At 42.0% G+C, this 25,245-nt stretch overlaps 1 protein-coding gene across 1 annotated transcript in view; it reads left to right on the top strand.

Moving 5' to 3' along the window:
• The window catches only part of LOC123373220 (myosin-IIIb-like), a 142,690-nt gene that overhangs the window by 46,158 nt on the left and 71,287 nt on the right, over window positions 1-25,245 (top strand). The window contains exons 15-17 of the mRNA XM_045022086.1: window positions 7,561-7,672; window positions 23,691-23,737; window positions 24,089-24,154. Of these exons, the coding sequence (XP_044878021.1) occupies window positions 7,561-7,672; window positions 23,691-23,737; window positions 24,089-24,154 (225 nt within the window). The remainder of the gene's footprint in view (window positions 1-7,560; window positions 7,673-23,690; window positions 23,738-24,088; window positions 24,155-25,245) is intronic.

The following is a 25,245-nucleotide window of genomic DNA, read 5'->3' on the forward strand; positions in this document are numbered from 1 at the left end:
ACCAGCTAAATAATAAACATATATCGAAATTCTTAAAGTCTAGGCCTTTGTAGTGTATCTAAGAAATAGGGCCTAGATAAGACGGTTACTCACCTTTGTAACTGTTGTTCTTCGAGATGTGTTGCTCATATCCATTCCAGTTAGGTGTACACGTGCCGCGTGCACGTTCGTCAGAAGACTTTTACCCTAGCAACACTCGGTGGGTTGGCTGGGCGCCCCCTGAAGTGGCGCCACTGTGGCACCGGATATATACCCCAGCCGACCCAGCCACCCCTCAGTTCCTTCTTGATGGCTACTGTGACAGTGGGGGAGGAGGGTGGGTTTGGAATGGATATGAGCAACACATCTCGAAGAACAACAGTTACAAAGGTAAGTAACCGTCTTATCTAGGCCCTATTTCTTAGATACACTACAAAGTTTTGTCGGCAAAAGATATGCGACTTTAAAACCACTGTTGCATGTCCACACTAGCTCCTTGTGTTGGCAAAGTGCATCCTCATTAACAGCTCTTGCATCGACACAAAGAGCAATGCACTGGTAGCTATCCCACTGTGCAACTGGCTGCAGAGTGCTTTGGGGAAGGGTTTGCAATGCTTCATGGGGCAGGTACAGCATCACACAATGAAGGTTTCTCAATCCCATGGTTCCTGGGGCATCCTAGTATATTGTCAGTTGCTTTTTCAACTGAAGTGTATGGGGGGAGGGAGAGGAGTGGTGTATATGGGGCAAGGGAGACAGCAGGCTGACTGACCTATCCTGAGGCAGTCCCTGACTCTGCTTGGCACAGCAGTCTCTCTGGAAACAGTCTGCTCTGCCTTCCTGCCTATGATTCTGTGATTCCCTCCGAGTTCTCCCACAGCCGCCAGGAGCAGAATCCTGAGAAGCTCTGTGAGCTCTCGCTGCTGAGGAATGTCAAAGCAGCACAGCAGTCCCTTCCCCCGCCACTCAGCAGTCTGCCTGCGGCTGTGTTCCTAGTGCAGAGCAGAACGAGAGCATTTCATGTTAATGTTCCCCAAAATGAAGCAGTATCTCAGCTGTCAGATACTTCCCGGAGATCAAAACAATAAGCAGAACAGTGACGGCAGGCATTGTAGGATACTGGCGGAAGCCAGTTATGTCAACAAAACAAACAGCAGTGTCTACACTGGCGTTTTGTCACTTTAACTTTTGCTGCAAACAGCTTTATGCCTCTCGTCAAGGTGGTTTTATTTTGTCAGCAAAACAGCAGAGTTTTGCCACCAAAAGTAGCTTTGTAGTGTGTACACCTCCCCTGTTTTGTTGGCAAAAGGCAGCTTTAAAAGCTTTGGGAGTAATTGTGGATAATTAGTTGAACACAAACTCCTAATGTGACGCTGTGGCCAGAAAGGCTAGTGCGATCCTGGGATGCATGAACAAGAGAATCTCGAGGTTATTTTACCTCTGTCTTTGGCACTGGTGCAATGGCTGCTGGAATCCTGTGTCCAGTTCTGGTGCCCATAATTCAAGAAGGATGTTGATAAATTGGAGACGATTCAGAGAAAAGCCACGAGAATGATTAAATGATTTAGAAACCCTGCCTTATAGTGATAGATTCAAGGAACTCAACTTATTTAGCTTAACAGAGAGAAGATTAGGGTGTGACTTGATTAGAGTCTAAGTACCCACTTGGGGAACAAATATTTAATAATGAGCTCTTCAGTCTAGCAGAGAAAGGTCTAGGATGATCTAGTGGCTGAAAGTTGAAGCTAGACAAATTCAGACTGGAAATGAGACATGAATTTTTAACAGTAAGAGTAATTAACCACTGGAACAATTTACTAAGGGTTGTGGTGGATTTTCCATCACTGACAATTTTAAAATCAAGGTTGGATGGTTTTCTAAAAGAGCTGCTCTAGGAATTACTTTGGGGAAATTCCATGTCCTGTGCGACACAGGTCAGACCAGATGATCACAGTGGTCCCTTCTGGCTTTAGAATCTATGAATCTGTGGGAGGGCACATAGTTCCTAGGGAAGGTGGGGCTTCCCCTGGAAGCTGTGGAATTTCTCCGTATTTGCAATGTACCTATCACCATGGTACAGTAGAACCCCATTTATCCGAGCCTCCATTATCCAGCTATCTGTACTAACCAAACAACCAACGCACACACAGGATAGCATACATGAACTGCTACTTCTAGTAAAGAATACAGTACCCATTTTTAAAAATGCAGAAATGATAAACTCAAGCAACTCCAAAATAATACAGTGTTGTCGTTGCAACTTAAAATGATCATTCTGCATTTTTAAAAACTGGTACTCTTTACTAGAAGTAACTGTTCATGTACACCGAAAATAAAAAAGGGGTGTGTGTTTTAATGCTTCTCTGGGAGGGGTCAGATAGCTTAAAAGCAACTCCGTATCTTAACATAACAGATAGAAAGCTCTTTGTCCATTCTCCAGATTATCTGAATTTTTGACTATCCGATCTGGACCTGGTCCCAATTAGATCAGATAATTGGGGTTCTGCTGTATGTGAACTCCTGTCTCAGGCTATTGCTTTGCTGATTCCCTGCTAAGGTGTATATACTCTGCATTCTTTGGAGGGCATTGGTGGAGAAACGTAGTGGCCTTATGTCCAGGAGCCCGGAATACCAGAATCACTGCTGTATTTCCAAACATTAACAAGCCCAATGGGAGCAGCTAGGTCAGGGGTCGGCAACCTACGCCACGCGCGGTGGGCTGAGCCGCTCAGCCTGCCGCTGCTCTGGGGTTCCCGCTGCTGGCCCCTTGCCAGCCGGGGTCCCGCCCCCGGTCCCACTCAGCGCCCCCTGCTGGCCTGGGTGAAGAAACCCCAGGCTGGCAGCGGGCTGAGACCGCAGCTTGCAGGAGCCAGTGGTCGAAACCCCAGAGCAGGGCGGGCTGAGCTGCTCAACCCGCTGCCACTCTGGGGTTCCCGCTGCCAGTCCCACTCAGCTCCCGCTGCTGGCCTGGGTGAAGGAACCCCAGGCTGGCAGTGGGCTGAGACCCTGGCTGGCAGGAGCCGGCGGCTGAAACCCCAGAGCTGGGTGGGCTGACCCACTCAGCCTGCTGCCGCCCTGGGGTTCTGGCTGCTGGCCCCTTACCAGCCAGGCTCCCCACCGCAGCCTCACTCACCTTGCTTCCAGTTGGAGTTCCAGTGCAGGCCCCCTGCCAGAAAGGGTCCAGGCTTCCGGCCCTGCTCAGCCCTACCAGCTGCCAGCTCCACTTACCTCAGCTGCCAATCTGGGGTTCCAGCTGCTGACCTCCTGCCAGCCGGTTATCAACTGATCACTCAGAAGCCTGTGTGTAGCTTAAAGTATCCAAATATGTGCCACCAGACATTGGAAGACTCAGCAAGGAAAAGCAAGGACAAGGATCACACTGAACTAATAAGTTCTGCATTTTAATTTAATTTTAAATAAAGTTTCTTAAACATTTTGAAAACCTTGATTACTTTACATATAACAGTAGTTTGGTTATATATTATAGACTTATAGAGAGACCTTCTAAAAAACGTTAAAATGTATTACCGGCACATGAAACCTTCAATTAGAGTGTATACATGAAGACTTGGCACACCACTGCTGAAAGGTTGCCGACCCCTGAGCTAGGTGTTCAGCATTTTTAAAATTGGGCCATTTATTTCAATGCTTAAATATAGACCGAGGAGCTTAATTTAGGACAGATGAACACATACTGTTAGGATATAGATATTCAAGCCTGTCTGTAAAGGCCTAGACTTTAAGAATTTCAATATATGTTTATTATTTAGCTGGTTATAAAGGTATAAAAGAAAGAAACTGTGTAAGGGCCTTCTCTCACTGTGACAATCTGAGGCCCTCCTAAGTCATACTGAAATAAGGCAATCGGGGGCTGTTAGGAAGGTGATCTGATATATCACCTCCAGAGAAAGGGAAGAGCCTAGAAGATGTAAAAGGAAATTTAGTTTAATAGTTTTCTGTCTGGTAAGAACTCACTTATCAATAGACACAGCTGGGAAACCCTTATGTCTTTATAGATGTAGTTGTGAAATCTTCACTTCTGTATTGTTTTGTATGTTTGTTTGAATGGTCTCTGTCTGGTTCTGTGATTGTTTCTGTCTGCTGTATAATTAATTTTGCTGGGTGTAAACTAATTAAGGTGGTGGGATATAATTGGTTGGCTAATCATGTTACAGTACGTTAGGATTGGTTAGGTAAATTTCAATACAATGATTGGTTAAGGTATAGGTGTAAATATTACTATAAATTAGGGGCAAACAGGAAGTAAGTTGGGATTCGAAAATAAGGAAAAAGGAGCTTGGATTTAAGCTTGCTGAAAGTTCACCCCAATAAACATCAAATTTTTGCACCTTCGGACTTCAGGTATTGTTACTCTCTGGTTCAGGCGAGAAGGACCAGGGAAGTGGAAGAGTGAAGGAATAAGCTCTCTAACACATACTTCCCCTGGATCGATAATCTTGGCCATAATGTATTAAACAGCTCATTTACATGGAAGTGAATTTTGTAACAAGGGAAGACACAGTTCTGGTTACTAATGTTCTGTGATTTAATACTTTGATTCAGTATTTGTTCAAGGGGTTACCCTCTAAGACATTCTTTATTAAAATACTTAACATCTAGTTAAAGGAGAAGAGAGAATGGGAAGCTGAAGGTAGGAAATATGGGGAGTGGGAGAATGGAGGGAACAGAGCACAGTGGAGAGGATAACAACCCTAATGGAACGAGGGGGAGAGAATAGAGATAGGAATGCAAAGCAAGAAAAAAGTTAATATCTTTGAGTTATGCTGCCAGCCGTGCACCACCATTGTAGTGTCTGGGTATTATTATCTGTATTTCATTCATGGCGTTTAGTCAAAATGCATCCATGGGAAGAGGATACAAAAGTAAATGCAAAATAGTAGTTGTGCTGGACTCTTCCAGGATGAATTGATTTTAATCAAGGTGATTTAAATCATCAATTTAAATAATGATTTAAATCACCAAGTGGAAAGCCTCTATTTTAGTGTTTTTCAAAGTTTTTGTGCTGGTGACCCCATTTGGACTTAAAATAAAATCGTGACCTCCCCACTAGAAAAAATTGCCCCTACCCCTTCAGCATCACCATCTGTGGGGCTTGTGGCTGGGGCTCTGGCCCCCTGCCATCTGTGCAGCTCATGGCTGGGACTCTGGACCCCCTGTGGGACTTTCTGCCCTGGCGACCCCATCAAAATGGAGTCATGACCCACTTCGGGGTCACAGCCCATAGTTTGAGATCCATTGTTCTATTTGATTCATCAATTTCAATCAGCTTTTTTATTTGTACTTCAGTTATTTTCTAAAGAAAGGTTAATTCTCATTTGCTTTGGTAGATCGTGCCAAACCAACCTGATCTCCTTTTTTTAGAAGGTAACAGATTTTTTAGACAAAGGAAATGCAGTGGATCTAATTTACCTCGATTTCAGTAAGGCATTTGATACAGTTCCACATGGGGAATTATTAGCTAAATTGGAAAAGATGGGGATCAATATGAAAATTGAAAGGTGGATAAGGAACTGGTTAAAGGGGAGACTACAGTGGGTCGTACTGAAAGGTGAATTGTCAGGCTGGAGGGAGGTTACTAGTGGAGTTCCTCAGGGATTGGTTTTGGGACCAATCTTATTTAATCTTTTTATTACTGACCTTGGCACAAAAAGTGGGAGTGTGCTAATAAAGTTTGCAGATGAGACAAAGCTGGGAGGTATTGCCAATACAGAGAAGGACCGGGATATCATACAGGAAGATCTGGATAACCTTGTAAACTGGAGTAATAGTAGTAGGATGAAATTTAATAGTGAAAAGTGCAAGGTCATGCATTTAGGGATTAATAACAAGAACTATTGTTATAAGCTGGGGAGGCATCAGTTGGAAGTAACAGAGGAGGAGAAGGACCTCAGAATATTGGTTGATCACGGGATGACTATGAGCCGCCAATGTGATATGGCCGTGAAAAAAGCTAATGTGGTCTTGGGATGCATCAGGTGAGGTATTTCCAGTAGAGATAAGGAGATGTTGGTATCGTTATACAAGGCACTGGTGAGACCTCATCTAGAATACTGTGTGCAATTCTGGTCTCCCATGTTTAAGAAGGATGAATTCAAACTGGAACAGATTCAGAGAAGGACTACTAGGATGATCTGATGAATGGAAAACCTGTCATATGAAAGGAGACTCAAAGAGCTTGGCTTGTTTAGCCTAACCAAAAGAAGGCTGAGGGGAGATATGATTGCTCTCTATAAATATATCAGAGGAATAAATACCAGGCAGGGAGAGGAGTTATTTAAACTCAGTACCAATGTGGACACAAGAACAAATGGATATAAACTGGCTATCAGGAAGTTTTAGACTTGAAATTAGATGAAGGTTTCTAACCATCAGAGGAGTAAAGTTCTGGAACAGCCTTCCCAGGGGAGTAGTGGGGGCAAAAGACTTATCTGGCTTCAAGACTAAGCTTGATAAGTTTATGGAGGGGATGGTATGATGGGATAGGCTAATTTTGGCAATTAATTCATCTTTGACTACTAGCGGTAAATACGCCCAGTGGCTTGTGATGGGCTGTTAGATGGGGTGGGATCTGAGTTACTACAGAGAATTCTTTCCTGGGTGTGTGTCTGGTGAATCTTGCCCACATGCTCAGGGTTTAGCTGATCCCCATATTTGGGGTCCGGAAGGAATTTTCCTCCAGGGCAGATTGGCAGAAGCCCTAGGAGGGGTTTCACCTTACTCTGCAGCGTGGGGCATGGGTCACTTGCTGGAAGATTCTCTGCACCTTGAAGCCTTTAATCCATGATTTGAGGACTTCAGTGGCTCAGACACAGGTTTGATACAGGAGAGTGGGTGGGTGAGATTCTGTGGTCTGCATTGTGCAGGAAGTCAGACTAGATGATCGTAATGGTCCCTTTTGACCTTAAAGTCTATGATTCTATATAACCATTAAAAATCTGTTGATTTACAACTAAACAGAGCCTTTACTCTAGACTTGGTACATCTTTTTGGTACTTAGGAGAATACACTATTTATTTAAGCAATTATAATGCTTAATATTTTCAGATTCTTATTAATCCTACATTTTGGTATGTTAGAAAATAGTGAATGAGACGTTGCTTATTTACTAGATAATTTACTTTTTGCTCATGATTTATGTCGAGCTGCATCAGTGGGAGCTGTGTGGGAGATGTTTGGTGTTTAAATTCCATCATATGAAGTTTATTTGTATTAAACAAAGCAACCTTAAATGTTTTGGATACATAAACTTCTCTTATCAAAACATCTTTTATGTTACAACTAAATTATAATAAGTTTAGGCCTTAACATATTTTGTATTAAATTCAGATTTCATACTAAACAGGTTCATTTTTTAAAAGAAAAACTTACTATAATGTAAATAACAATCAAAAAAATCCAACATAAATATAAAAAAATTCATTTTTTTTTTTTAAACATTTTTTTTATCCATCCTGGACTCTTCTGTGCTGCCAGCGTGGCTCTTGGTGCCATACACTTTGGGCTCCACTGTGCTTTGGTTGGGTTGGCAAATTGCTTCCCTTGCTCTGCTTCTTTCCCCAGGTTCAATATGCTTCCAGTGGCTTCCTAGAGAAGAACAGAGACACTTTGCCAGCAAATATCCGGGGTCTCTTCATCAACAGTGTCACCCCATTACTGAGTGTGCTGTTCACAGGTCAGTCCCCCTGTTGGCATGGGTGTCCGGTGAGTAATGTCACCAATAATCCCTGAGTTCCTGGACTGTGCTTAGGGGAGAGAATCAATCACATTAGAATCCAGTAAACAAACACTGCTTTAAGAGCTGTGCACTGGCTGGGGGGCCCTGCCTGGGACACAGACATCTGCTTAATATTAGACTACGTGCCCTTCACTGTTCCTCCAGCCCAGGATGTCTGTCTTAGACTGAATAACTGAATGTTTGTGCACCACACTGATCACAGCTATCCAGATGCAAAGTATTATCCCAGCCCCCACATGGCAAAAACATAAGTGCAGCAGCCAAGCTTGTGTTGCCCTTAGTGCACCCTCTCACCCCTGCTCTGCCAGGGCCTACAGTTCCAGGAAGGTTTTGTGGAGGCTCCAGCATCAGTGGCTCCTAGGTAAGCAGGCTTCCCTCTCATGGTCTGGGAGCCATGACTAAGTCTGTCAGCAAACTATAGAGCCAGCTGAGCAGTTAGGCCTCAGTTTATTGGAGGGGGAGGATAAAAGCAAATCCATCCCCTGACATGTTACTCCTGAGGAAATTCTGCAATAAAAATTACAAATTCTGTGCACAATATTTTAAAATGCTGCAAAATTCTGTATATTTTATTTGTCAAAATAACACAATATAATCACACCAGTTTCAATTATTTTTGGTCATTTATTTCAAAATACCTGTCCGCAAGTATGTCTGTAACAATACAGACAACAACAAAGATTCAGGAAATGTTTTTTGACAAATAGATTCCGTACTAGGCATATTAATACAGAACTTTGAGTAATAATTCATTTAAATGACAGTACCGGATCGTATTTCCCACACCCCTCAGAAGCAGTGCAAAGACTTGGGGGAGTCAGAGGTAACGGAGGAGCTGAGGGAGAGGGAAGTAAATTGCTGGGAAGGAGCCTGGGTGTGAACTTGTAGGGTTGTTGGGTATGGGTGGGGAAAGTATGGAACAGGTTTTTTGGGGGGGCAGGGAGGGATTGTTAGAGACCCTGTTGCAGACCCTGGCTGACCTCTAGTCTCTCCCATTCAGTCAGGCACATCTGCCCCTGTCTCCATGTGTTCCTGCACCCCCATGTGTCCTTGCACCCCATCCACATGTGTCCCACCACCCCCACTCAGACACCCCCTCCCCCATCCCCATGTGGCCCTGCACCCCACCTCCTAGGGTAACTCGTGGTGTTCCCTAAGGGTCAGTCTTAGGACCAATCCTATTCAATTTATTCATAAATGATCTGGAGAAAGGGGTAAACAGTGAGGTGGCAAAGTTTGCAGATGATACTAAACTGCTCAAGATAGTTAAGACCAAAGCAGATTGTGAAGAACTTCAAAAAGATCTCACAGAACTAAGTGATTGGGCAACAAAATGGCAAATGAAATTTAATGTGGATAAATGTAAAGTAATGCACATTGGAAAAAATAACCCCAACTATACATACAACATGATGGGGGCTAATTTCGCAACAACGAGTCAGGAAAAAGATCTTGGAGTCATCGTGGATAGTTCTCTAAAGATGTCCACGCAGTGTGCAGAGGCGGTCAAAAAAGCAAACAGGATGTTAGGAATCATTAAAAAGGGGATAGAGAATAAGACTAAGAATATATTATTGCCCTTATATAAATCCATGGTACGCCCACATCTCGAATACTGTGTACAGATGTGGTCTCCTCACCTCAAAAAAGATATTCTAGCACTAGAAAAGGTTCAGAAAAGAGCAACTAAAATGATTAGGGGGTTAGAGAGGGTCCCATATGAGGAAAGATTAAAGAGGCTAGGACTTTTCAGCTTCGAAAAGAAAAGACTAAGGGGGGATATGATAGAGGTATATAAAATCATGAGTGATGTTGAGAAAGTGGATAAGGAAAAGTTATTTACTTATTCCCATAATACAAGAACTAGGGGTCACCAAATGAAATTAATAGGCAGCAGGTTTAAAACAAATAAAAGGAAGTTCTTCTTCACACAGCGCACAGTCAACTTGTGGAACTCCTTACCTGAGGAGGTTGTGAAGGCTAGGACTATAACAATGTTTAAAAGGGGACTGGATAAATTCATGGTGGCTAAGTCCATAAATGGCTGTTAGCTAGGATGGGTAAAAATGGTGTCCCTAGCCTCTGTTCGTCAGAGGATGGAGATGGATGGCAGGAGAGAGATCACTTGATCATTGCCTGTTAGGTTCACTCCCTCTGGGGCACCTGGCATTGGCCTCTGTCGGTAGACAGATACTGGGCTAGATGGACCTTTGGTCTGACCCAGTACGGCTATTCTTATGTTATGTTCAGAAGCCTTTTTCTGCGCAAAAAAAATGTGTGGCTCATTAATTATGCATGCACGCAATAGCACAGAATTCTCCCAGGAGTGACACACATTTGTGGTGGTGGAAGCATTCCTCAAAGACCATCCTGTAGATGGAGGAAGTGTCTACCAGGGTCTGGCTACTTGGAGGTCTTGTTTAGGTCTGAAGAAAAGACTGCCTCCTTTGTTTCTCCTGCACAGGTAATGACCACCTCAGCCCCAAGACCTGACATGACTTATTCTTTGTAAAAGCTGCTTGTAGTCAGATGCTCCTCCCTCCAAGTGGTAACACGTGATTAATGAGCACCTTTCAGCTTAAGGCGAATGTTTATCTTTTCAGTATCGAGAGCTGTGTGGTGTCTGTAAAGGAGATGTGGCCTTGGCTACTTTGTCATTTTCATTATGTCTGGAAAGCTGGACAAGTTATATCAATTCCAAGAATCAGCCATTTCTTCACCCTCTTGCCATAGATCAAATAGCCCATGTCCCGGGGCCAGTGCAGGATTGTCCCCTATTGTACATTCACCAGAGTTAATTTTCAAAGAGAAGGAATGGGGCCTCAATTTCCTTGGAGAGACTGTTTCTTCCATGAAGGCCATATCCCCTTTTGCTTCTCACTCTAGGGGAACTTTTCCTGATTTCCAGCCTGTATCTAATTTTAATTAACATTAGGACTGTCAATCACAGTTAACTCACGCACTTAACTCAAAAAAATTAATTGTGATATTCAAACTGCAGTTAATCTTTTTTTGCACTGTTAAACAATAGAATACTAATTGAAATTTATTAAATATTTTTTGATATTTTTCTACATTTTCAAATATATTGATTTCAATTACAGCACAGAATACAAAGTGTACAGTGCTCATTTTATATTATTTTTATTATAAATATTTGCACTGTAAAAATAAACAAAAGAAATAAATTGAAAAATACTATCTCATACAAGTACTGTAGTACAATCTCTTTATCGTGAAAATGCAACTTACAAATGTAGATTTTTGTTTGTTTGTTCATTGAATCATAGAATATCAGGGTTGGAAGGGACCTCAGGAGGTCATCTAGTCCAACCCCCTGCTCAAAGCAGGACCAATTCCCAACTAAATCATCCCAGCCAGGGCTTTGTCAAGCATGACCTTAAAAACCTCTAAGGAAGGAGATTCCACCACCTCCCTAGGTAACCCATTCGAATGCTTACATTCCAGTGTTACATAATTGCACTCAAAAACAAAACAATGTAAAACGTTAGCGCCTACAAGTCCACTCAGTCCTATTTCTTGTTTAGCCAATTGCTAAGACAAAAAAGCTTGTTTACATTCACAGGAGATAATGCTGCTGGCTTCTTATTTACAGTGTCACCTGAAGGTGAGAACAGGCATTCGCATGACACTTTTGTAGCCAGCATTGCTAGGTATTTATGTGCCAGATACACTAAACATTTATATGCCCCTCCATGCTTCAGCCACCATTCCAGAGGACATGCTTCCATGCTGATGACGCTTATTAAAAATGTGTTAATTAAAAATTTTGACTGAACTCCTTGGTGGAGATAGTATGTCTCCTGTTCTGGTTTACCCACATTCTGCCATATATTTCATGTTATAGCAGTCTTGGATGATGATTCAGCACATGTTCATTTTAATTAAAAAAAAAAAAAAGATTTTAAGAACACTTTCACTGCAGATTTGGCAAAACGCAAAGAAGGTACCAATGTGAGATTTCTAAAGATAGCCACAGCACTCAACCCAAGGTTTAAGAATCTGAAATGCCTTCCAAACTCTGAGAGAGATGAGGTGTGGAGCATGTTTTCAAAAGTCTTAAAAGAGCAACACTCTGATGAGGAAACTACAGAACCCAAACCACCAAAAAAGGAAAATCAACCTTCTGCTAATGGCATCTGACTCAGATGATGAAAATGAACATGCGTCAGTCTGCACTGCTTTGGATCATTATCGAGCAGAACCCATGTCCTTTGGAATGGTGTTTGAAGCATGAAGAGACATATGAACATAAGAATGGCCATACTGGGTCAGACCAAAGGTCCATCCAGCCCAGTACCCTGTCTGCCGACAGTGACCAATGGCAGGTGCCCCAGAGGGTGTGAACCTAACAGGTAATGATAAAGTGATCTCTCTCCTGCCATCCATCTCCACCCTCTGACAAACAGAGGCTAGGGACACCATTCCTTACCCATCCTGGCTAATAGCCATTCATGGACTTAATCTCCATGAATTTATCCAGTTCTCTTTTAAACCCTGTTATAGTCCTAGCCTTCACAACCTCCTCAGGCAAGGAGTTTCACAGGTTGACTGTGTGCTGTGTGAAAAAGAACTTCCTTTTATTTGTTATAAACCTGCTGCCCATTAATTTCATTTGGGGTCCTCTAGTTCTTATATTATGGGAACAAGTAAATAACTTTTCTTTATTCACTCACTTTCTCCACACCACTCATGATTTTATATACCTCTGTCATATCCCCCCTTAGTCTCCCCTTTTCCAAGCTGCAAAGTCCCAGCCTCTTTAATCTCTCCTCATATGGGACCTGTTCCAAACCCCTAATCATTTTAGTTGCCCTTCTCTGTACCTTTTCTAATGCCAGTATATCTTTTTTGAGATGAGACCACATCTGTACGCAGTATTCAAGATGGGCAATAAGATATTCTCTGTCTTATTCTCTATCCCCTTTTTTAACGATTCCTAATATCCTGTTTGCCTTTTTGACTGCTGCTGCACACTGCGTGGATGTCTTTAGAGAACTATCCACGATGACTCCAAGATCTCTTTCCTGATTAGTTGTAGCTAAATTAGCCCCCATCATATTGTATGTATAGTTGGGGTTATTTTTCCCAATGTGCATTACTTTACATTTATCCACATTAAATTTCATTTGCCATTTTGTTGCCCAATCACTTAGTTTTGAGAGATCTTTTTTGAAGTTCTTCACAGTCTACTTTGGTCTTAACTATCTTGAGCAGTTTATTATCGTCTGTAAACTTTGCCACCTCACTGTTTACCCCTTTCTCCAGATCATTTATGAATAAGTTGAATAGGATTGGTCCTAGGACTGACCCTTGGGGAACACCACTAGTTACCCCTCTCCATTCTGAAAATTTACCATTTATTCCTACCCTTTGTTCCCTGTCTTTTAACCAGTTCTCAATCCATGAAAGGATCTTCCCTCTTATCCCATGACAACTTAATTTACGTAAGAGCTTTTGGTGAGGGACCTTGTCAAAGGCATTCTGGAAATTTAAGTACACTATATCCACCGGATCCCCCTTGTCCACATTTTTGTTGACCCCTTCAAAGAACTCTAATAGATTAGTAAGACATGATTTCCCTTTACAGAAACCATGTTGATTTTTGCCCAACAATTTATGTTCTTCTATGTGTCTGACAGTTTTATTCTTTACTATTGTTTCAACTAATTTGCCCGGTACTGACATTAGACTTACTGGTCTATAATTGCGAGGATCACCTCTAGAGCCCTTTTAAAATATTGGTGTTACATTACCTATCTTCCAGTCATTGGGTACAGAAGCTGATTTAAAGGACAGGTTACAAACCCTAGTTAATAGTTCCGCAATTTCACATTTGAGTTCTTTCAGAATTCTTAGGTGAATGCCATCTGGTCCCGGTGACTTGTTACTGTTAAGTTTACCAATTAATTCCAAAACCTCCTCTAGTGACACTTCAATCTGTGACAATTCCTCATATTTGTCACCTACAAAAGCCAGCTCAGGTTTGGGAATCTCCCTAACATCCTCAGCCGTGAAGACTGAAGCAAAGAATTCATTTAGTTTCTCCGCAATGACTTTATTGTCTTTAAGTGCTCCTTTTGTATCTCGATCATCGAGGGGCCCCACTGGTTGTTTAGCAGGCTTCCTGCTTCTGATGTACTTAAAAAACATTGTTATTACCTTTTGAGTTTTTGGCTAGCTGTTCTTCAAACTCCTTTTTGGCTTTTCTTATTACGTTTTTACACTTATTTCAGAAGTGTTTATGCTCCTTTCTATTTACCTCACTAGGATTTGACTTCCACTTTTTAAAAGATGCCTTTTTATCTCTCACTGCTTCTTTTACATTGTTGTTAAGTCACGGTGGCTCTTTTTTAGCTCTTTTACTGTGTTTTTTAATTTGGAGTATACATTGAAGTTGGGCCTCTATTATGGTGTCTTTGAAAAGTGTCCATGTAGCTTGCAGGGATTTCATTCTAGTTCCTGTACCTTTTAATTTCTGTTTAACTAACCTCATTTTTGCATAGTTCCTCTTTCTGAAATTAAATGCCACAGTGTTGAGCTTCTGAGGTGTTCTTCACACCACAGAAATGTTAAATGTTATTATATTATGGTCACTATTTCCAAGCGGTCCTGTTATAATTACCTCTTGGACCAGATCCTGCGCTCCACTCAGGACTAAATTGAGAATTGCCTCTCCCCTTGTGGGTTCCTGTACCAACTGCTCCAAGAAGCAGTCATTTAAAGTATTGAGAAGTTTTGTCTCAACATTTCATCCTGAGGTGACATGTACCCAGTCAATATAGGGATAATTGAAATCCCCCACTATTACTGAGTTCTTTATTTTGATAGCCTTTCTAATCTCCCTTAGCATTTCATAGTCACTATCACTGTCCTGGTCAGGTGATTGATAGATCCCTACTGTTATATTCTTATTAGAGCATGGAACTACTATCCATAGAGATTCTATGGAACATGTGGATTCGTTTAAGATTTTTTACTTCATTTGATTCTACATTTTCTTTCACATATAGTGCCACTTCCCTCCTCCTCCCCTGCCCCGCATGACCTGTTCTGTCCTTCCGATATATTTTGTACTCTGGAATGATTGTGTCACATTGATTGTCCTCACTCCACCAGGTTTCTGTGATGCCTATTGTACCAATATCCTCTAACACAAGGCACTCAGTTCACCCATCTTGTTATTTAGACTTCTAGCATTTGCGTACAAGCACTTTAAAAACTTGTCTATTTTTTTTATTTGTCCTTTTCTGATGTGCTAGGTTCTTTTTATGTGAATGTTTCTCGTCTGATCTGGCCCATCCTTTATCCTCTTCCATCCTCTCCTCCTGACTAAAACCTAGAGGATCTCTATAAAAGACTCTCCTCTAAGAGAAGTCTGTGTCTGATCCACATGCTCCTCTGCAGCACTCGGCTTTCCCCCATCTCTTAGTTTAAAAACTGCTCTGCAACCTTTTTAATGTTAAGTGCCAGCAGTCTGGATCTACTTTGGTTTAGGTGGAGCCCATCCTTCCTGTATAGGCTCCCCCATCCCAAAAGTTTCCCCAGTTCCTAATAAATCTAAACCCCTCCTCCCTACATCATTGTCTCATCCACACATTGAGACTCTGAAGCTCTGCCCACCTACCTGGGCCCGCGTGTGGCACTGGGAGCATTTCTGAGAAAGCCACCATAGAGGTCCTGGATTTCAGTCTCTTTCCTAGAAGCCTAAATTTGGCCTCCAGGACATCTCTCCTACCCTTCCCTATGTCATTGGTACCTACATGTACCATGACCACCGGCTCCTCCCCACACTACACATAAGTTTGTCTAGATGCCTCGAGACATCTGCAACTTTCACACCAGGCAGGCAAGTCACCATATGGTTCTCCTGGTCATCACAAACCCAGCTATCTATGTTTCTAATGATTGAATCTCCCATTACTAACATCGGCCTTTTCCTAATGACTGGAGTTCCCACCGCCGGAGAGGTAACCTCAGTGCGAGAGGATACCCCAACATCATCTGAAAGGAGGGTCCCAACTATGGGAAGGTTTCCCTCTGCTCCTGTTGACAACTCTCCTTCCCTGCGCCTTTCATCCTCCTCAACAGCGCAGGGGCTGTCTGACCAGAGGTAAGACAATTCTACAGTGTCCCGGAAAGCCTCATCGACATACCTCTCTGCCTCCCTTAGCTCCTCCAGTTCCGCCACCCTGGCCTCCAAAGCCCATACATGGTCTCTGAGGGCCAGGAGCTCCTTGCACCGAATGCACACATACGCGACCCACCCACAGGGCACGTAATCATACATGCTAAATTGAGCACAATAAACAAGATAGCTCCCACTCTGCTGCTGGGCTTCTGCCTGCATTCTCTCCTACAGCTACCTAGATTAACGATAGGGTCTTTGTGTAAATCAAGAAATTTTGATTATAGTTAAGGTTACACCAAGGTTTTAAAGACTGGCAAGTGTACCTCACCCCCTTCCCACTCCCCTTCCAAACTCCCTCTTGAAACTCCCTGTTAGCGGCCCCTGTTCTCAAAGCACAAAGATATGATTCCTTAGTGCATCTGGCACGTAAAGATCTTGCAGGGCCAGCTACAACAGTGCCATGCGAATGCCTGATCTCACTTTCAGGTGACATTGTAAACAAGAACTGTGCAGCATTATCTTCCGCAAATGTAAACAAACTTGTTTGTCTGAGTGACTGGCTGAACAAGAAGTAGGACTGAGTGGACTTGTAGGCTCTAAAGTTTTACACTGTTTTATTTTTGAATGCAGTTATTTTTTGAACATAATTCTACATTTGTAAGTTCAACTTTCATGATAAAGAGATTGTATTACAGCACTTGTATGAGATGAATTGGAAAAATACTATTTCATTTTTTTACAGCACAAATATTTGTAATAAAAAATAAATATAAAGTGAGCACTTACTCTGTGTTGTAATTGAAATCAATATATTCGAAAATGTAGAAAACATCCAAAATATTTACATAAATGGCATTATACTATTGTTTAACAATGCAATTACTTGCGATTAATTTTTTTAATCGCTTGACAGCCCTAATTAACATTATTTGTAGCACCCTCATCCTTGATAGTTAGACTCTGAGGAGTTGCCCTTTATTATTTTTCTCCCGTTCTTGATGTTTACGTCTTCATATATTTGTGAAGAGTTTTCCTTTCCCTCCATTACTGTCTCTTCATGAAAGAATTGAATAGTCTGGCTCTTTCCACCCTGATTAGGGCCATGGCTTTTCTTTGAACTCGCTTCAGTTTGTCTATTATGTGGTTCACAGAGATGACTCCGTGTATGACATCCCAGGCATAGCTGCAGTATTCCAAAGTCATACTATTCCGCCTTGCTTTGTGATATGGCAGTCCATGCAGTTGTATGTGCAGCCCAAAACTGCACTGGCATCATGGTTCAGGGTTATCTTTAAACAAAGCCTTGGTTTTACTCCGTTATTTGGCAAACACCCAAAAGCATTCATTCAAATTGAGTTTAATTAGACACAAGAAAGAACAGGAAATTAAAACAGGCATTTCTATTGAAACTGTGGTTGAGTGATTATGCAAAACAAACTTAGTCAGACCGTATCAATGTCTTTCTCCTTTTGTAGTCAAAATATTAGAATCTCTTATTTTCAGAGCAAATTTTTTATGATAAACAGGAGAAGGTTAATTTTACTCTCAGTCCTGATGTGAAAGATTTCACTCATCCTGTTCTTAACAGACAGACAGCCACAAAGGTGGAAGAAAGACAGGATAGAAAAGATGGGTGAAATACGGGTTTTGTTGATGTTTTTGGAACACTGGACTGCTGGTTAGTTATCAGTGGATGATTTGGATGGCAAGTCCACCATGACACCTGTTTCTTGGGCCCTGGTTAGTTGTGACTTGGTCAGTGCTGTCATCTGGTTGGATCCTTTCTCCTTAAACAAGACAGGTTTGGATGATTGAATCCTGAAATCAACTATACGGCAATGAAAAGCCAACAGAGTGAGATAGGATAAGAGGAAAGAAACTGTGAATATAAGAATGGCCCTACTGGGTCAGATCAAAGGTCCATCTAGCTCAGTATCCTGTCTTCTGACACTGGCCAGTGACAGGTGCCCCTGAGGGAATGGACAGAACAGGTAATCATCAAGTGATCCATCCCCCGTCACTCATTCCCAGCTTCTGGCAAACATAGGCTAGGGACACCATTCCTGCCTGTCCTGGCTAATAGCCATTGATGGACCTATCTTCCATGAATTTATCGAGTTCTTTTTTGAACCCTGTAATGGTCTTGGCCTTCACAACATCCTCTGGCAAGCAGTTCCACAAGTTGACTGTGCATTGTGTGAAGAAGTACTTCCTTTTATTTGTTTTAAACCTGCTGCCTATTAATTTCATTTGGTGACCCCTAGTTCTTGTGTTATGAGAAGTAGTAAACAACACATCCTTATCTACTTTCTCTACACCAGTCATGATTTTATAGACCTCAATCACATCTCCCCTTAGCCGTCTCTTTTCCAAGCTGAAAAGTCCCAGTCTTCTTAATCTCTCCTCATACGGAAGCTGTTCCATACCCCTAATAATTTTTGTTACCCTTTTCTGAAGCTTTTCCAATTCCAATATATCTTTTTTGATATGGAGCGACATCATCTGCACACAATATTCAAGATGTGGCCATACTATGGATTCATATAGAGGCAACATGATATTTTCTGTCCTATTACCTATCCCTTTCTTAATTATTTGCAGCATTCTGTTTTCTTTTTTGACTGCCGCTGCACATTGAATGGATGTTTTCAGAGAGCTATCCACAGTGACTCCAAGATCTTTCTTGAGTGGTAACAGCTAATTTAGACCTCATCATTTTATATGTAGCATTGAGATTGTTTCCAATGTGCATTACTTTGCATTTATCAACATTTAATTTCATCTGCTATTTTCTTGCCCAGTCACCCAGTTTTGAGAGCTTCTTTTGTAGCTCTTCACAGTCTGCCTGGGTCTTAACTATCTTTAGTAATTTTGTATCATCTGCAAATTTTGCCACCTTACTGTTTACCCCTTTTTCCAGATCATTTATGAATATGTTGAATAGGACTGGGCCCAGAACAGATGCCTAGGGGACACCACTATTTACCTCTCTCCATTCTGAAAACTGACCATTTAGTCCTACCATTTGTTTCCTATCTTTTAACCAGTTACCAATCCATGAGAGTACCTTCCCTCTTATCCCATGGCAGCTTACTTTGCATAAGAGCCTTTGGTGAGGGACCTTGTCAAAGGCTTTCTGAAAATCTAAGTACACTATATCCACAGGATCACCCTTGGTCCACATGCTTGTTGACCCCCTCAAAGAATTCTAGTAGATTTGTGAGGCATGATTTCCCTTTACTAAAACCATGTTGACTCTTCCTCAACAAATTATGTTCATCTATATGTCTGACAATATTGTTCTTTATTATAGTTTCAACCAGTTTGCCCAGTACTGAAGTTAGGCTTACAGGCCTGTAATTGCCGGGATCACCTCTGGAGCCCTTTTTAAAAATTGGCGTCACATTAGCTATCCTCCAGTCATTTGGTACAGAAGCTGATTTAAATGATAGGTTACAGACTACAGTTAGTAGTTCTGCAATTTCACATTTGGGTTCCTTCAGAACTCTTGGGTGAATACCATCTCAGATCTGTCACCTAAAAAGAATGGTTCAGGTTTGGGAATCTCCCTCATATCCTCCGCCGTGAAGATTGATGCAAAGAATTCATTTAGTTTCTACGCAACGACCTTATCCACGAGTGCTCCTTTAGCACCTCGATGTCCAGTGGGGCATAAAATAATACCACAAGAGTAGAGAATTCAATATAGTGCCTTTGTAGTGCTGCTAATCGTAAATCCCCACTGGTGGGCTGAGGACTGGATGACATGATAATGCAATGAGACAAGGTGAGATATAGGACCAACATCTTTTGGTGAGAGACACAAGCTTTTGAGTTGCACAAAGCTCTTCTTCAGGTCTCTCACCAACAAAAGTTGGTCCAGTAAAAGATATTACCTTCTCTCCCTTGTGTCTTTAATATCCTGGGACCGACAGAGCTGTGACTACATTGTGTAGGATAATGCGATGACTTTCAGCACTCACAGGTGAAAACAAAAGTTCCTTAAACAGGAGCAAGGCAAGCCGGTCTTCTCCTCAGGAAGAAAGTCCTTTAGATGAGTTGCAGTGCTGGCAGGTAGGGGATGAACTGGGATGCAAAGTGGGACGGGAAAAGAGAAGGAGAGCCGAACTGAACTGATGATTTTTTCCCAAAAGTTTCAATAAGAAGCCCAAGGCTGGCATAGTTTATCCCCCTCATTATTTTGTCCACCAATTAGGCATACTATCCATAACACCAGTTTTGATATATTAACTTGTGGTTCCACGCCTTCTGTTTTACCCAGCATAATTTCAACAGTCCTTGGATTATATCAACATGGCCTTTTTGGGTTAGACTAATCCAGCTTCTTTAGTTCTCTGCCACTTGTTTCAACATTCAGTGTTGTAAACAACTTGACCTATTTTTCATGGTTATTGTAACATCTTAGGAACTTTCACTCACTTCTTATTTTTGAGTTTACAGTTGAGGTACATTTTGTAGGCCCAATAGTCACAAAACAACCCTCCTTCTGGGAAGCAAATTCTTGCAGTATGTTCACCTTACACTGAAGGTGAGCTTCAAATATATGCATTTGGGGGGAGGGATAGCTCAGTGGTTTGAGCATTGGTCTGGTAAACCCAGGGTTGTGAGTTCAACCCTTGAGGTTACCATTTAGGGATATGGGCAAAAATTGGATGGATGATTTAATTGGGGATTGATCCTGCTTTGAGCAGGGAGTTGGACTAGATGATCTCCTGAAGTCCCTTCCAACCCTGATAGTCTATGATTCATTTCAGATAGTAGTACTTATAGTTACAAGTTACAAAACTACTTAAATGTTACTAAAATCCAGCCAACCAGTTTGTAACAGTTCCTTAACTTGTTTTGTTCTGTACTTTTCTTAATCTCTGTTTTGGATACTAAATTCCGAACCAGTTGGGCATAGAGGTACACCCCAACTTGTGCTAGGACACGCTGTTCATGTATTTTGGCTTCGACAGACTTCCTATGTTCTAATGACAAAGATAACTTCAACTTTTCAAAGTGCTGTAGGATATTTAACATAGGTGAACGGAATTGCAGGGAGAGTAGAATACATTCAGTTAACCTAACTTTCCAACACGCATGCACACATGCACACTATATATGTATATTATATAGGGCTGCCAATTAATCGCAGTTAACTCACGCTATTAACTCAAAAAAATTAATTGGGATTTAAAAAATTAATCGCAATTAATCACTGTTAAATAATAGAATACCAACTGAAATTTATTAAATGTTTGATGTTTTTCTACATTTTCAAATATCTTGATTTAAATTACAACACAATACAAAGTGTACAGTGCTCACTTTATATTATTTTTGCTTACAAATATTTGCATTTAAAAATAAAAAAGTATTTTTCCATGCACCTCATAGAAGTACTATAGTGCAATCTCTTCATCATGCAAGTGCAACTTCAAATGTAGTTTTTTTTTGTTACATAACTGCACTCAAAAACAAAACAATGTAAAACATTGCCTTCAAGTCCACTCAGTCCTAATTCTCGTTCAGCCAATCATGAAGTTTGTTTACATTTACAGGAGATAATGCTGCCAGCTTCTTAATTACAATGTCACCTGAAAGTGAGAACAGGTGTTCACATGGCGCTGTTGTAGCTGGTATTGCAAGATATTTATGTGCCAGATGCACTGAAGATTCATATGCCTCTTTATGCTTCAGCCATCATTTCAGAGTACATGCTTCCATGCTGATGACGCTCATTAGAAAAATAATTTGTTAATTAAATTTGTGACTGAATTCATTGGGGGAGAATTTTATGTCTACTGCTGTTTTACCCACATTCTGCCATATATTTCATGTTATAGCAGTCTCGGATGATGACCCAGCACGTGTTGTTCATTTTAAGAACACTTTCACTGCAAATTTGACAAAATGCAAAGAAGATACCAATGTGAAATTTCTAAAGATAGCTACAGCCCTCGACCTAAGATTTAAGAATCTGAAGTGCCTTCCAAAATCTGAGAGGGACGAGGTACGGAGCATGCTTTCACAAGTCTTAAAAGAGCAACACTCTGATGTGGAAACTACAGAACCCAAACCACCAAAAGGGAAAATCAACCTTCTGCTGGTGGCATCAGACTCAGATGATGAAAATGAACATGCATTGGTCCGCACTGCTTTGGATTGTTATCGAGCAGAACCTGTCATCAGCATGGATACGTCCTCTGGAATGGTGGTTGAAGCATCAATGGATATATGAATCTTCAGTGCATCCGACATGTAAATATCTTACAACGCCGGCTACAACAGTGCCATGTAAATCCCTGTTCTCGCTTTCAGGTGACATTGTAAAGAAGAAGCAGGCAACATTATCTTCTGCAAATATAAACAAACTTGTTTGAGCGATTGGCTGGACAAGAAGTGAGACTGATTGGACTTGTAGGCTCTAAAGTTTTACATTGTTTTATTTTTGAATGCAGGGGTTTTTTGTTCGTAATTCTACATTTGTAAGTTCAACTTTCATGATAGAGATTGCACTACAGTACTTGTATTAGGTGAATTGAAAAATACTATTTATTTTGTTTTTTATAGTGCTGATATTTAAAAATAAAGTGAGCACTATACACTTCGTATTCTGTGCTGTAATTGAAATCAATATATTTGAAAATGTAGAAAAAATCAAAAAAGATTTAAATAAATGGTATTCTATTATTGTTTAAAAGCGTGATTAATCTTTTTAATTGCTTGACAGCCCTAATATTATATTAATACCATGCGCATAATATCCATTAATGTGGTGTATGCTATACCTAACATATATGTATTGGCTAACATAGTGCTCTCTCTGCCATTCTTGGTACCCTCCCATTGAGTTTCTCTCAGATGTCTCCCATATCCATATGGTTACATTTTTTCCAAGGAGGAGTTTATTACATAAATAACCTGGGTCTCAGCATTTTTCTGCCCTTGGTGGGATTTCCAACTCTTTCCAGTGTAGTTCTATGGGCAAATTTAATTAATGTCTTGTTTGCTTACCTCTTCCAGATTATTAATTAAAATATGAAATAAGACCGAACCTCATCCCCCCGCTCATTTCTTTGCTGTTTATCTTTGTCCTGTGTTTGTGGTCTTTCAGCCAGTCTTCAGTTCAGGTGACAATGTTGTATCCAGGTTGTGTGAGACTGTATCACATCCTTCACTAAATTCAATTCTTTTGATCTGTTTTTTAACCTCATCCTGTAATTATTTAAATAACTTACCTGGTATGACTCTTTATAAGCCTCCCATGCTGATTGTTGCTCATAGTTCAGTTGTCTTCATGACAACTGTGTGGGTTCTGGGTTTTTGTTTGTTTACACTGTTAAAATTATTCCCATTATTTTGCTAGGGATAAAAGTTACAGGGTAGTTGTAATTGTCAGGATCCCTCATCTTACTTTTTTTAGATTGGCACTATTTCTGCTTTTCACCTTTCTTCTCACACCTCCCCAGTTCTCCCTGACTCTTTCAAAGATCGTGGCCAGTTATTCAGTAAATTGATTAGCAATTTCCCTCAGTGCCCCAGATGCTACTTCCTGGGTTGTCTGTTTTAGGTACCTGTACATTTTCCAAGTGTTCCTTTCCTGCTCTTAAGCTCACTGTTTTTCCAGGGTTTTGTTCATTCGTATTCAGCATGTGAAACTTAAACTTTTATCTAGGGAAGAGGGGGCACCAGGGCAAGCTTTCTGCACTTGTGGGGAAGATTCCGTGTCTGCTGATGGTTTCACCTGGTTTGAGGGATGGGGCTGTAGAACTCAGTGTTACCTTTTTCTTTATCCAGCCACAGTCTCCAGAACAGGGACTTTGATGCCTCACATTAAAGCCAAGGTAAGAACCACGGGGTCCGTCGGACAACCAATAACTGGGTCCTGGTGGCATGACTCTCCCATCTGGGATGTCTGCAATTAAGGAGGAGAGAGAGAATGGGGACAGGCAGCCCTGCACATTGGAATCTGTCTCTGCTCCTACAGCTCTTCCTCCTTTTATGGCATTGGGCTTTCCCTCTTGTCTCCCTGGCATGTGCATACTCACCTTTTCCTCCTTTGAAATCCATTCTCTTGTCTTTTTTCCCAGATGCCCTGTGGGCTTGTTCTTCAGATAGAGACAGGGTCTCCAGGGCTGGGAGCTCAGGGGAATGATGTTGGAGTATGTGATATACATGTTTAGGTCTGGTTTCAGGTCTTTCCAGGAACAGACAATAACTTCAACAGCACTCGGAAGCAATCAGTGGGTGCTCAGTTCCGGGTAAAGTACTGTTGTTTTATTATGCTTATTTAGTAACATGCAAGGAAATGCCGAAATGGCCCCCAGGAACCTGAGTATAGTCAATAGAGCTCCTAGCACATGGAGAAAGGACTTCTCTGAGCTACAAGTGCACGCTGTAGTGGTGGGGAGTCTTGGCTTGCACTGCTGAGAGGGAGCTCCCGCTGCCAGAGCCCTGGCTGGCATTGCTGATGGAGTTTTCACCAACAGGACCATGGATCCAGGAGGGTCTGGTTATTCTTTGTTTGAAGTGTTGTAGTAGCTGTGTTGGTCCCAGGATATTAGCGAGAAAAGATGGATGAGATCATGGTTGGTGGGTGAACCCTGGGCTTGGGGAGACCGGAGCCCAGCCCCCACTATAGCTGCTGGCCCCTGCCCAGCACCCCCAACCCACTGTGGTTGCTAGCCCCTGTCCAGGTTAGTGCCCCCAGAGTGCTGGAGAGCTGGGCAGCGCAGCCCCAGCCTCCCTGGGCTATGCCACCCGGCCCAACCCCTGGCCAGCATGCCTCGACTGCCCTGGGCCATGCTGGCCGGCCCAACACCCAGCTGACCAGCCTCCCTGCCCCTGAAGGTGCCCCCCTCCCAGCCAAGCTGCCACTGCTGGGCGGGTGGCCGGAGCGGCCCCAACCCCAGGCGAGCGGTACAACCAGAGTGGCCCCAGCCCTGGGCAGGTGGCTCCGGCCTCTGCCACAAAGGGAACAGCCTTACAGCAGGCAGGATGGGGCCTGGAGGTGGAGCATGGGTGGGAACATGTCAGGCTGTTTTGAAGGTACAGTCTTCCCATGCCTACGATACCTGCTGCCCATGGATGAAGTAATATCTGTTATTGGTATTAATATCTGTTGGCAAAAGAAGCAAGCTTTCAATTTCAAGCTGACACAGAGGTAATGTACTCAGAGTGTCACAGCTAACTACAAGTTGGAACAGATAAGGAGTTAACATGTTGGAAAAGGCCATTCAAAATGAAGTGGCCAGTTGACACCTCTGTAGTCCTAGGACAAAGGAGGGTGAGTGGGTTACAAATTGTTGTAATGAGCCAAAAATCAGGAAATTATTTGGCATACTGAGCTGCT

The sequence above is a fragment of the Mauremys mutica genome, chromosome 6, assembly GCF_020497125.1.
Source record: "Mauremys mutica isolate MM-2020 ecotype Southern chromosome 6, ASM2049712v1, whole genome shotgun sequence".
NCBI lineage: Eukaryota > Metazoa > Chordata > Testudines > Geoemydidae > Mauremys > Mauremys mutica.